Source organism: Sus scrofa, chromosome 8, assembly GCF_000003025.6.
Source record: "Sus scrofa isolate TJ Tabasco breed Duroc chromosome 8, Sscrofa11.1, whole genome shotgun sequence".
NCBI classification, from domain to species: domain Eukaryota; kingdom Metazoa; phylum Chordata; class Mammalia; order Artiodactyla; family Suidae; genus Sus; species Sus scrofa.
Genome location: NC_010450.4, coordinates 122,121,475 through 122,135,984, shown reverse-complemented (window position 1 = coordinate 122,135,984; position 14,510 = coordinate 122,121,475). Strand labels below are relative to the sequence as shown.

General features: G+C 35.9%; 1 protein-coding gene across 1 annotated transcript in view; it reads right to left on the bottom strand.

The window, feature by feature from the left end:
* The window catches only part of STPG2 (sperm tail PG-rich repeat containing 2), a 327,077-nt gene that overhangs the window by 306,138 nt on the left and 6,429 nt on the right, over positions 1 to 14,510 (bottom strand). Inside the window, 3 exon segments of the mRNA XM_021101745.1 lie at positions 3,304 to 3,468; positions 7,493 to 7,651; positions 12,374 to 12,486. Coding sequence (XP_020957404.1) covers positions 3,304 to 3,468; positions 7,493 to 7,651; positions 12,374 to 12,486 — 437 coding nt within the window.

The window sequence follows — 14,510 nt, the reverse complement described above, 5'->3', positions numbered from 1 at the left end:
ATCTCCTGGTTCCTAGTTGGATTCGTTTCTGCTGTGCCACAACGGGAACTCCTGGAACATTTTATTTTGACAGAAAGTAAGGAAATGCTCAAAGAATGATGGAGATATGTCAAAAAGATACAACGAGCAGATTGAAAAGGCTCTCAAGGGTCAAATTATTAGATCGTTTTAACCTCAAAATAAATAGTGAGAGTGGTAAATTCTAATCTTTGGAGTAAAATAGGAATTCTTGAACCCATACTGATACAAATAAATAACTGAGAAAAAAGATAAAGCTGTTCTTTAGAATAAAGTGCCAACAAATAAATGTTAAAGAAAATACAGAATTAGAAAATTACCATTTGATAAACATCACAGTAAAACTGATTCAGGCATCATCAATGGATGTTAAGCTAATAGGTGGAGAGTTTAATTAGGAATAAGATAACTACTCATTTTTTAATAACTTCTCCAAAATATTTATAAACTTTAAAAAATAGTAACTTTATAGTAGATAAAACTGGAAGACACCACCTCAAATTAATATCACCAGTTACAAGATTAGTAAACATCCTGTGCCTCTTTAAGTACATTGAGAAGGATACATCACAAATGTAGCATTTCTGCCAAAATATATAAATTTATCTTCATCATGAAAAAATATACACAAATCCAGAATTGAAACATTATCTACAAAATAAATGGCCTGTGCTCTTCAAAAAGTCAAGGTTACATAAGACAAAGAAAGACTGAAGAAATGTTTCTAATTAAAGGAATCTAAAGAGACACAACAAGTAAATGCAGCATGTAATATTAGATTGGACTCTGGACCAAAATTCATTTTTTTTTTTTTTTGAACAACTCAGATCCATCTGCCTAATTTGCAGGGAGTAGTCCAAAATGAAAATGCAGGGCCCCTTGTTGAAAAAGTCCAAAGAAGATAACTCTTTTTGTCGTCTTTGTTGTTGTTGTTGTTGCTATCTCTTGGGCCGCTTCCACGGCATATGGAGGTTCCCAGGCTAGGGGTTGAATTGGAGCTGTAGCCACCGGCCTACGCCAGAGCCACAGCAACGCGGGATCCGAGCCGCGTCTGCAACCTACACCACAGCTCACGGCAACGCCAGATCGTTAACCCACTGAGCAAGCGCAGGGACCGAACCCGCGACCTCATGGTTCCTAGTCGGATTCGTTAACCACTGCGCCACGAAGGGAACTCCCCAAAATTCATTTTTTAAAGAATATCATTGAGATAGTTAGCAATGTTTTTTAAATAAATATCTATAGATGAGGTAATAGTAGTCTATGAAAGAATTTTTTCTGATTTTGGTAATTACACTGTGGTTATAAAAGAAAATTCTTGGAGCTCCCATTGTGCCTTAGCAGGTTAAGAACTCAACTAGTATCCATGAGGATGCAGGTTTGATCCCTGGCTCACTCAGAAGGTTAAGGTTCCAGCACTGCTGCAAGCTGGTGTAGGTTGCAGGTGTGGCTCGGATCCAGGGTTGCTGTGGCTGTGGTATAGGCTAACGGCTATGGCTCAGATTCGACCCCTAGTCTGGGAACCTCTATATGTCACAGGTGAGGCCCTAAAAAGACAAAAAAAAAAAAAAAAAAAAAAAAATTAAAAGAAAATCCTTGTTCTCAAAAATTTTACAACGTATTTGGGAGTAAAGGGACATCATGTCTCAAATGTCTTCTGCTTAGTTAGAATATAAATATATAGGGGTGAAATTGTAAAGCCAACGTGATAAAGTGTTAACTGCAGAAAGAAATATGTTAACTGCTGAAAGATATGTAAGAATTATTTGTATCATTCTTGTAACTTTTCTACAATCTGAAATTTTTTCAAAATTTAGAATTATTTTTTTAAAAAAGAAAATCACTGACTGGAAACAATGAATAAATTATACCTAATATATTGATATAATTAAATCTTAAAAATATAACATTAAGTGAAACAGCAGCAACCTATGTACAGATGATACCATTTACTTAAATATTTTAAATCATACAACAATATATATTGTTATTAATATGTAATAAAGATTAACTGTTTTTTTGGCAAAGGAAGAAGAAAGGAAGTAGGGAAACTGGGTAGGGTAATAATAGTAATAATATATTTATTTTAAAATATAGCTAATTCAAGTGTGAAAAATTTTAATATGTGTTACATGTGATGGTGAGTACATGGGTATCTGTTTTGAAGTTTGTACTAGTCTATGTGCAGTTATATAAATTACAATAAAAATATTTTAGGGAAAAAAAACTTAACAAGTCAAAGCATCTAAGGCCCCCAAATGCCCCGATATACCTATTGTCAAATACCAAATGGTTTTAAAAGGTGCTTGAGGCAAAACCCAAAGATAGAGACACGTCCAAACAAAAGACACGTCCAAACAAACAAAAGACTAGAGAGTAATCAGAGTAAAGTAATCGAGCCAAGTCCTGAGAGTGTCTTTTCTTTGACTAAGGTGTCCCTCAGACTCTCCTTAAATAAACTACATTTTTCCTACGTTCCTAAGATTACTTCTTCCAGATCTCATAAAAGTACAAAAATATAACAGATTCAAAGCACTATGTACTTCAGTCTCGGAAATAAGGAAAACCAGACATACCTATGTTCATGGATAACTCACACATTTCAACTGAATGAAATTTCTGTTCGATTCTGGTCAAGTTTAAAATTCAAAACCTGGATGAACTGCATCTGCTACATTCTGTTGTATATTTTAATCAGAGAGAAGCTCCTTATCTTTTTTCACACTCCTTTGTGAAATAAATTATCCTTATACTATCAGATTCAAATCCTTTTATAAATAAAAATTTTTCCCTTTCAAATTCAGGCAAAGAATACCTATGTACTGCATAGGCTTATACATTGTAGAGGAGACTTTTAGTAAGTTAAATGTTTTTCTTCTTTCTACTGGACAGAGTTACACTGTATTTCCCAGGCTCCTTGGCAGTGAGGGGTGTCCATGTGCCTAAACTTCCATGCACTTTAACTCCCAGGCCTGATCTGCAAACTCCCCCCCAGAAGTCCTCTGTCCTCTTTCCCCTTCTGCCAGCTGCATACAGATGACTCCAAAACCTTGGATGTGATAATAAGAGGAATGGAATAAGTCTGAGCTCCTGACACTCTACATGGAGAAAGGTCTCTTATCAACAAGAAATGCCCATTTGAAGGAGGAAAAAAAGAATTTCTGTTGCATTAAGGCACTGGGATTTAGGGATCTATTTGTTACTGGGTCCATTTGTTACATTAACTAAGACTTGTATAACCATAAACAGTCTTCCAATTGTCAATGTGAAATGTATTATACTTACAAATTGAGGTTTATAGTATGCTGGACCCAGTGTGCCATCACTAGCTGGTGGAAAGTGTTTTATGATACTGTCATCCTCATTAATATGATAACCATACGACTGTCCACAAGAAGGAATTGAAGGAACATAAACACTTCTGGAAACTGTAAGTGCCCTTGAAATTTTCTGCAAAAAAAAAAAAAAAAAAAGAAAGAAAGAAAGAAAAAAATATATATATATATAATTTACTCAAAGACAAGAGAAGGGGTAAAGAGCCAAACATTAACATTTACTAAAAGACAGCTACTGGGGAGTTCCCGTCATGGTTAACAAATCCAACTAGGAATCATAAGATTGTGGGTTCGATCCCTGGCCTCAGTCAATGGGTTAAGGATCTGGCACTACCATGAGCTGTGGTGTAGATCAGTCTCGACTCGGATCCTGCATTGCTGTGGCTCTGGCGTAGGCCGATGGCTACAGCTCCAATTAGACCCCTAGCCTGGGAACTTCCATATGCCAAGGGTGCAGTCCTAGAAAAGACCAAAAAAAAAACCTAAAATACAACTATTAAGTATTGACTTGATGAGTTTTATAATATAAGCCAAAAACATTTGTAAAAGTAGGAGTTCCCATTGTGGCTCAGTGGTTAACAAACCCAACGGCCCAAGAAATGGCAAAAAGACCAAAAAAAAAAGAGTGAATTCAAGTCTTACCTCATAATATAAACACACATTTAACCAGGCTACATTAAATAGTAAGATATACTATAATATAAACCAGACTAATATTAAAGCCACTTTTAAAGGCAAGGAATCTCTCTTACTTGGCTCAGTTATTTAGCTTGCTTAGGAAAGTATAACTGATTCCAATAATAGGCATTCATTCCTCTAGTCACATGGACGATCAGCTGTTCAAAGTGGTTTCTTGTGCTATGCTATCATAGGTTTTGCCAGGCAAAAAGAAACTTTACATTTTTCTGTAACATTTCCTGGCTTCACTCCTTCCCAGCTCCTGATCTATCTCCATCTTACCAGTGCCCTGTATAAGTATCCTAATTTTGCAGACCATGTAGCAAGGAAAATGTCCATGATGGAATGCATGGAAATAAAAATATAAAAAATAAAATTGAATTTATTTATTTTTAATTTTATTTTATATTTGCTTTTTAGGGCCACACCCATGACATATGGAAGTTCCCAGGCAAGGGGTCAAATTGGAGCTGCAACTGCCAGCCTATGCCACTGCCAGATCTGAGCCGCATCTGCAACCTACACCACAGTTAACTGCAACACCAGATCCTTAACCCACTGAGCAAGGCCAGGGACTGAACCCATGCCCTCATGGATACTAGTCAGGTTGGTAACTCACTGAGCCAAAACAGTAACTCCTGAATTTATGACTATAGCTATACAAGTTATGTAAAACTACATACAAGTGCATAAAGTTGTATACATATACGACTTGATACGGAAACGAGGTATGCAAAAAATTAACAGAATTATCAACATTAGAGTCAGAAGCTTTCAGGTGACTATCCTTTTAGAAAAATTTCCTTTAATGTAAAATAATTTATAACTTAAATAAAAACAAGTAGGAGTAATATTAGAAATACTAGTATAAAATACATCAAATAAAATACTGGCATTTAAATGAGTTAGTTATCTGAAAAATTTCTTATTAAGAATATATTGATTCTCTGTAGTTTTGTATTTTTTTAATTTATTTTGGTCCTTTTTTTTTTTAGGACTGCACCCAAGGCATATGGAAGTTCCCAGGCTAGCGGTTGAACTGGAGCTATAGCTAACAAAATATACCACAGCCACAGCAAGGCAGGATTTGAGCCTCATCTGTGACCTACACCACAGCTCATGGCAACGCCGGATCCTCAACCCACTGAGTGAGGCCAGAGATCAAACCTGCATCCTTATGAACACTAGTCGGGTTCATTAACTGCTGAGCCACGACAAGAACTCCTCTGTAGTTTTTTAAATAAATGCTATAGGTGGAGTTCGCGACGTGACTCAGTGGTTAATGAACCTGACTAGCATCCATGAGGATTCGGGTTGGATCCCTGGCCTCGCTCTGTGGGTCAAGGGTCTGGCATTGCCATGAGCTGTGGTAGAGGGCACATACGAGGCTCGGATCCTGCATTGCTGTGGCTGTGGTGTAGTCTGTCAGCTACAGTTCTGGTTCAACCCCTAGCCTGGGAATCTCCATATGCCATATCCCACAGGTGTGGCCCTAAAAAGACAATAAATAAATAAATAAATAAATGCTATAGTTGAGTGCACCACGTGCCCAGTGTACAACTGTTTAAATATACTATCACTGGCAGAATTTTACTTTTTCGGTCATTAGAGACAACTATTAAGTAGTGATACATATGAGACTGATTACCAAATTGAAACAGCAAAGTATAGAATGGCTTCCCCTCCACTCACTATTTTCAGAAATTATTTTCATGATGTTGAGACTTTCCAAAATGAAGCCCCAACCTCCTTCTCCACCCTCTATTCCTACTTCTTTGATCCTAAACTCCAAATATTCCAAAGAACTTTGTTCTTCCCTAAACATACGATGCCTTAAATACTTCAATGTTTTTATTCATGCAGTTTTCTTCACCTGCAGTGCCTTTTCCAATTCTTTCTAACTCAGTGAATCCTTTTTCAAGATCAAGGTTGACTGTGATATCCCTATTCCTGCCAAAAACTCTCTACACTGGGCTACTAGTAAAAATTTCATTATATGTTTACTAAAAACAGCATTTCATCAACTGTTTTGTACCAAATTTGATTCATTGATTCCCTGTTAAAATTAGATCCCGGGGAGCAGTAATCTGTCTTCTATGTATTATCAGTGCCTAGCAGTATGTCTAGTATACACAGCCAAAAAATATCTCATAAACACCTGCATGAGTAAATAAACATTGACTTTGTCCCCACACTTGAAAGTGCTGATAGTTATTTAAATACACTTATAAACCTCAACCTCATTGTCATTACACTGACATTATTTAACTGAGAACTTAGCCCTAAAATATATTCTCCTTAACAAAGAACTGATTAAAATATAATTAATATGAGTTATGCGAAGGAGTTATGATAAAAGGAAAGGGAACTACTCTAAACTATGACTAAAACCTGCTAAATTATATGGCTTATTCCAAAAAAAATGGTCTTTTTTTGTAAAAAAATATTCATTTTATAACACCAGTGTACCTTCCCAAACATATCACCTCCTAGTCTCCTACACAAATTTTTCACTCCAGTCAAAATAATCTCCTCATTGTCCTCCATAAGATCTCACTTCTCTATTTTCACTCATGGAGTTCTCCATGCCTCTATTTTTGCTCATGGAGTTCTCCATGCCTCTGCTTTCGCTCATGGAGTTCTCCAATAAATGTCAACCCTATTCTTCAAAGCCAATCTCCTCAATAAAGCCTCTACAAATTATACTTTCCCATAATACAGAGGTCCTTTAAATTCCTATGGCATTTAATCACATGATCATTCACTTAGCCCCTGTCACATATCATCTTTCATTAGTAACAATTTATATACATAAACCCTAAATTTTAAGCTTCTTTAATTTCAGGAGTCATGTTTTAAATTTCACGATATTATTAACAATACATAACACAAAGCTTCCTCTATATAGAAACGTAAACCACTCAGGTATTTTTTTTTAAGTGTCCCTTACTTTCTGCTCACCATAGACACTGGAAGTGATTACGGATTTATCAAAAGCAAAAATGAAGTCAAATGTTAATACCATTAAAAACTAAAGTTTGGAGTTCCTGTCATGGTGCAGTGGTTAATGAATCCGACTAGGAACCATGAGGTTTCAGGTTTGATCCCTGGCCTTGCTCAGTGGGTCGAGGATCTGGCATTGCCGTGAGCTGTGGTGTAGGTTGCAGACTCAGATCCCACGTTGCTGTGGCTCTGATTAGACCCCTAGCCCAGGAACCTCCATATGCCGCGGGAGTGGCCCTAGAAAAGGCAAAAAGACAAAAAAAAAAACTAAAGTTTATAAATTTTGAGTATTCATTTAATTATAAACTATAATATGGATACTAATACACCTACTAATTTTTATAGTAAGTTTTTAAAATGTGCTTATCACATAAAATTAATGTTTTATAAAACATTTTCTACTATATTTTAACTTTAAAAAAAAGTCATTAGAAGCATGATTCAAAATAGCAACATACTGACTGAGGATGCTCTTTAGCCGCTAGTATTTTCCTGTTCGTGACATGTAATGTTCCAGGGTAAGACTGAGCATAGCTTCCTGGTCCTGGACCATCTGAAATAAACTTCTTAAAACGTTTTTCCCGGTTTTGCAGACTTTGGCCTCCTTTTATATTATACTAAATCGGAGAGGAAAACATGAAATAAACACTTTTAAATATTACATATTAATATAAGTATTACTAGTTTTAAAACTCAGTCAGAGTTTTGACTGAAGACAGTTCTCTAATGAGAGCAGATAATAAGAGGACAATTATACCCGTCAGTTTTAACAGTGAACTCAAAATAAAATTTACCATACTTTGAAAATTCTAAGAGAATACAATACTCAGTTTTAAAATAGTAATCAAAGACAGAAGAATCTCCAAAACTGTAGAGCAAAAATAAAGAGTGCATGTCTGTGTTTACAGGCCCCTGGAGAATTTATACCTCTGAAATGAGCTAAAAATACTCATATTGCAGGGAAAAAGCAAACCTTCCAAGATTGCTTAGGCTTAATTATTTTCATGAATAAAGAGAGGTTTATGCAACTTTATTGGCAACAGCTTAATTTTATGCTCAGATTAGTTTTAAACTTGGTTTATTGCAGAGAGAGTCCTGGAAGGAATCCTCCATGGCTTTCCATGTCACTTATCTGGATTCTCTAGAATCAGAAATTTATCAACTGGCTAATTGTCAATTAATTCAAATAAAATTCCATCATAACTAGTTTCAATAAACAGTCATGGTTCAATCACGTAAATTTGATTCTTCTGCTTTTTTAAATTTTCTTAATTTCCTTTATTTTCTTTTCTACCAAGCAAACCTCCCTTTGAAAGAAGTTAACATACTTCAGATATGCTAAAGAAAGCAAAGGAAATTATTTTGCCCATAATTAGCCAAGAACTGTAAAGGCAAAAATTAAAGCTCACCCCACCCTCAACTTTGGAATAATGGTCACAGTCATAACCAAAGCGAAATAACCATGAACAGAAGTAACAGAGAAGACCAATTTGGGGTTCAGAGTGTCAGCTCCCAAATGTTCTGCTTTTATAAAAGCCTCAAGTATTCTGTATTTTTACAGAGAAATGCCTTCACAACTATATTCCATATTTTCAGTTTTTTAAAATTTCACTTGAAGTCTCCAAATAATATTTACAAATTGTTGATAAAAAGCAACATTTCAACCTCCAAAAGAAAAGTATAAAAAATAAGGTTTTTAAATACTTGCATTAATTTCCATTAAGATTATCCCTTTATCATCTAATGTATTAATAATTTAGAGAATTGATATCTAGCCTATGTCACATTACAAACACACTTCCTAATTCAGCTATTTTAAATGAAACAGAATTTATTTTTCAAATAGTATGATAAATTCACACTTCTTTACTTCTAAAAGTTCTACAAGAAATTTAGCCCAAAACTACCAAAAAAATATCTTTAGCAACAGAATAAATAAATAACAAGTCATTTTTTTAACCAAAGAAATCAATCTTCTCCTGATATGAGTTCAGAGTTTTAAGAAGAAAAGTGGAGAACTCTTTTTCTTAGATCATTCATTACGCAAAAATGTACATTTCCTAATTTCTTATTTTTGATATCCAGGAAATGTACCCAACTTGGAACAGAATAAAATTTGACTTAAATTGCACTTTATTCTATTTTACATGTGGAACTTTCTAAAATCAGTATTAATATTAAATAATACTCCAACATCCTGATACTTGTCACATTTAACAAGTTTGACATCTACCTGTTATGTATTGCACTACATTTCCTCTTGGAATACTGAAACTACATGGCAGGCACAACAAAGAAAATACTGGTAGAAGTAGCAAGCCCATACGTTCATGATATGCTAATCTGGTCTGTGAGCCATGGAGTGGAAGCAGGAGTGACACATCTAATGATGACATCTAATGACCCTCTACTGAATGTCTGGCTCTTTGTGCTCTAGGCTTTAGTTTTCTGGAAGTTTTAAGACCGCAGGGAAAAGCAAGACATGTTCTCCTGAGTTAGAAGTTGAAAGCACCAACTGGCCATTCCAGTTCTTTATGCTACCAAGCAGAAGACAAAATAGGACGTCTGTGTATTGGTTGGGGTATTAACCTTGACCAGGACTGAGAAACAGGACTAATGAGAACTAAGAATAGTGTGACGAGATGGAGCACCACACTACAGAGCCTCCTAAAACCCAGTGACAATGCTGAGAGCAAGTTCATTTAAAGGTTTAAGACATAAGCCTAAGAAGGAGTTCTCCCTGAAGCTCAGAGGTAACAAACCTAACTAGTATTCATGAGGATGCGGGTTTGATTCCTTGCCTCGTTGAGTGGGTTAAGGATCTGACGTTGCTGCTAGCAGTGGTATAGGCTGCAAATGTGGCTAGGATCGCGAGTTGCTATAGCTGTGGTGTAGGCTGGCAGCTACAGCTCAGATTGGACCCCTAGCCTGGGAACCTCCATATACCACGGGAGTAGCCCAAGAAATGGAAAAAATAAATAAATAAATAAAAATAAAAAATAAGTAAAATGGCAAAGCTAATAACGGTTAAAATTTATCGAATGTCACACTATAATGAGGCACTATTCTAAATGCACATTGATCCAGCGTTGCTGTGAGCTGTGGTATAGGTCGCAGCTGCAGCTCAGATCTGGCATTGCTGTGTCTCTGGCAGAGGCCAGCAGCTGTAGCTCCAATTAGACCCCTAGCCTGAGAACCTCCATATGCCACAGGTACGGCCCTGAAAAAGATTTTAAAAAAATTAAAAATAAATTTAATAAATGCACATTGATATATTTAATCCTTAGAAAAAGCCTACCACATTATTACCCATACTTAACAGATGAGGAAACTAAAGCCCAAAGAGATTAAGTGGTTAAAATTAAGTCTCCCAGCTAGTTAAGTGGCAGAGACAGATTTTGAATCTAGGTAGTCTAGCTCCAGAACATAACCAATTCTTTATAATAGCTTATGTTATATTTACCATTGAATCTATAAATTGAAGAATAATGAAACACGAATGTGAAAGAACAAGAGAAGAAATAGCCTTAATCTAGAGATCCAGGATTCATTTGGTAGTGACACTGTAAAACCATCTTTGAAGGCAGAAGCTAGACTCCTTCTGGGAAGGTAAACTTGAAATTTTTACATGAATTAGTTGCACTTATTAAACTATATGTATAGGAAGAAGTGTATATATGGTGTGTGCATGAGAGAGAACTGAGAAGTCAAGGATGAAATGTAATAGAAATCTATTGTTTTATCTTTCCCTTCTTTTTTCTTTTTTTTTTTTTAGGGCCACATCCACAGCATAGGAAATTTCCCAGAGCTGCAACTGCCTGCCCACACCACAGTTACAGTAATGCCAGATCCGAACCACATCTGTGACCTATGCCACAGCTTGTTGTAACGCCAGATCCTTAATCCACTGAGTGAAACCAGGGATCGAACCCACATCCTCATGGATACTAGTCAGGTTCATTACCGCTGAGCCACAATGGGAATTCCAGTAGCCCTTCTATTATTGCTCATAATAGTAGATTGTCCCCACCTTTGGGACAATCATACCTCCCCTATACTTTGTAATTTTAAAGGAACTTGCAAATGTAGGAATCCCTGACATGGGAATTACAGGTGTGGGTGGGTAATAACCCCGGCCCAATCAGATTCTACCTACTGGGAATTTTAATTTTGAGTGGTGTCACACATAAAAAAATGGAAGGAAATTATAGAATTAAGTCATCTAATAAATGTTCCATTGAATGATACAGAAGTGCTTACTACTTAAACACCTAGAATTGTCTTAGTCCTATCCTTCTTTAAGATGTGTTCAATTCTACTTCCAAGTCTCTGAGCCACCCAAGTACCTTACCTATAAATTTATTATAAACATAGTATCTGTCTTAAAAATCTATTTTATTACTTGCAACTAAAAATCCCCTAACTGGGAGTTCCCACTGTGGCTTAGTAGGTTTAAGACACTGATGCAGCCTCTGTGAGGTTCAATCCCTGTCCTCCCTCAGTGGGTTAAGGACCCACCATTGCCGCAAGCTGTCTTGTAGGTCGCAGATGCACCTGGGATCCGCTGTTGCTGTGTCTGTGGCGTAGGCCTCAGCTGCAGCTCCAATTTGACCTCTAGCCTGGGAATTTCCATATGCAACAGGTGCAGCCGTAAAAAAAAGAAAAGTCCCCTAACTGGTAGAATCATTGCCATCAAAAATTTAGAAAGTCTAATGCAAAAATTAAGGTGTCGATGACTGGATTTGGACTTCCAACAGGGGAGATAAAGGTCTGCTGGGGCCAGTGAGGCGTCATTATGTGTGACTGCAAAATTTATGTGAAATGGGTAAAATTTAATGTTAATGATTATGAAGATATTGGCGTTACAGCCACTGTTTCTGAACATGAACCAACTATAGAAGATACTTAGGTCACACACTCTGGAGGCTGTATAGAATTGTACAGGTGACAATAATAACAGCTATAGCTTTAGAGTATGGCACACAAACCAATTCCTTCACTCTATTGCCATCCTTATTCTACATATTTTGCCCATCGGTACAAACTTTATGGGCCTTAATTCACTCAACAGTCCCATTCTCCTATTCAGGAGTTTCAAGGACCATAAAGCATGTAATGAAGTTTTATGTATTATACCATATAGAGAATAATGACAAACATCCAACCAGACAATCAACTGAACATATTCATCTTTCTTATTCTAGTTGCAAAATATAGACTGAAAGGTGAAAGAAGATCATATGAAGAGAAAATAAAATATGACAAATGGCATGTTAGTCTAATAGAAGAAAGTATGATTTTTTTATGAACCCAGATAATTATAATTATTATAAATTTACCTGTACTTCTGAAACATTATAGTGTCCGGGACCTGGAATAGCTTTCTCAGTGTTAGAGGCAACAGTCAAAGTACTTTCTCTGGCAGCCAAAGAAAGGAATGGAGCATAGCCACCTATAAAAATAAAATCATATCACTGGCAGATAAGATAGGATTCTAATTATTTCAGAGTAAAAGCACTCAAAAATGTATAAAATCATTTTGTAACCTCAATTGCTGAGATTATCTTAACAGAACTAATGTCTAGCCAGAGAAGTTGTTGCATTTCAAAAATTCTATGTAAGCAGAATTTGTATCAATATATATTAAATATAAGAACCTACAGAACTGGACTTACTAAATAACAGAACAGATGCCTCAAGAAAAAAAAAGTCTTTTTTTCTCCTAAGCATATTTGGTTGGGATGAAAAATGGCAGTTATATTTAGCTGATAAATATTTTCATCCTCAGGAGACCACAACTTTATATTTTTGGCAAAATATATATTATGTATAGAGAATAGCATATACAAATTTATAGAGAGAGCCTAGATAGATGGAAGTGAGCAGAGAGCAAGTAATTAATGATGTCTCCTTGCTTTCGTACATGGTTGGCACTCAGTAAATATTTCTTGATTGCCTGATTCCAAACAAAGGTTTATAAATCCAAAATATAGTCATAAGATTAGACACACTCAGTAGTTAAACTTAGTATACAGACTTAGTCTACTGAATAATTGATAAAAATTTTCAAGAAAATGAGCATATTTTAAGCACAATAGATATTAAAGAGGAAATAGGAGAAAATAGAACAGCTATATTCAACAGGTAATAAAAGTGAGGACTCAAAGCTTCTGAGACTCTTGTACACCTAAGGAAAACGTACGCTATGAGGATTCATAGTGATAATTAGCACAGTTTAAAAGATTGCAAATCTGGGCTAGTAAGAATTTTTTTTTTTTTTTCGGCTTTTTAGGTCCGCACCTGTGGCATATGGAAGTTCCCAGGCTAGGGGTCGAATTGGAGCTACAGTTGCCAGCCACAGCCACAGCCACAGCGACACAGGATCTGAACCATGCCTGTGACCTACACCACAGCTCATGGCAACACCGCAAGCACAGGTCTAAAAAGAAAGAAAGGAAAAGAGAAGAGAATAAAAGAAAAGAAAGAGAGAAGTACACTGTATGGGATTAACAACTAATTTTATGTGGGTTAATAAAAGACATTTTTCTCAATTCTTTATCACTTTAAAAAAATTGACTGTTCAAAGGAAAAATAATTTCAATTTACTGTGGCACTACTATGTATAATATATGGCCACAGTAGCACAAAGGATGAGATGGGGAAAATGGAAGCATATTTTAAGCAGTACAACATGAGGTAATACAATATTATTTAGAGGTAGACTACAATAAGTTAGAGATGTATATTGTAAACCCGAGAGCGACCACTAAAAATAAAATAGAAGTATAACTGGTAAACCAATAGTGGAGATAAAAAAATGGAGCCATTAAAAAAAACTCAAATCATTCAACTATGGTAGGGAAAGAAGAAAAGAGAAACCAAAAAAATAGGTGAGATAAATAGATAATAAAAAGCTAGAGAGTGAATTTAAACACAACAATATTGATAATTAAATGGAAAAGTAATAAACATACAATTAAAGAGAAGAGGTTGCCATATTGGGTAAAAAAAAAAAGCAAGACACAACGTCCTGTATGGTATCTACAGGAAACCATCTTAAAACATAAAGACACAGAGGTTAAAAAAAATAAAAGGATGAGAAAAGGTATCCCTGAATCAAAGAAAGGTGGAGTGACTAAATTAAAATCAGACAAAGCAGATTTTAGATCAAGGAATACCAGGGATAAGAGATGTAGTCATCATGATAAAGGGGTAATTTCATCAATGTAATTTATTGGGGTTTTTTCTTTTTTCTTTTTTTTGTTTTAAGGGCTGCATCTGCAGCATATGGAGGTTCCCAGGCTAGGGGTCGAATCAGAGCTGCACCTGTGACCTACACCACAGCTCACAGCAAAACCGGATCCTTAACCCACTGAGCAAAGCCAGGGATCAAACATGCATCCTCATGGATACTAGTTGTGTTTGTTACCACTGAGCCATGATGGGAACTCCCAACCTGGCTTATTAATCCGTTAA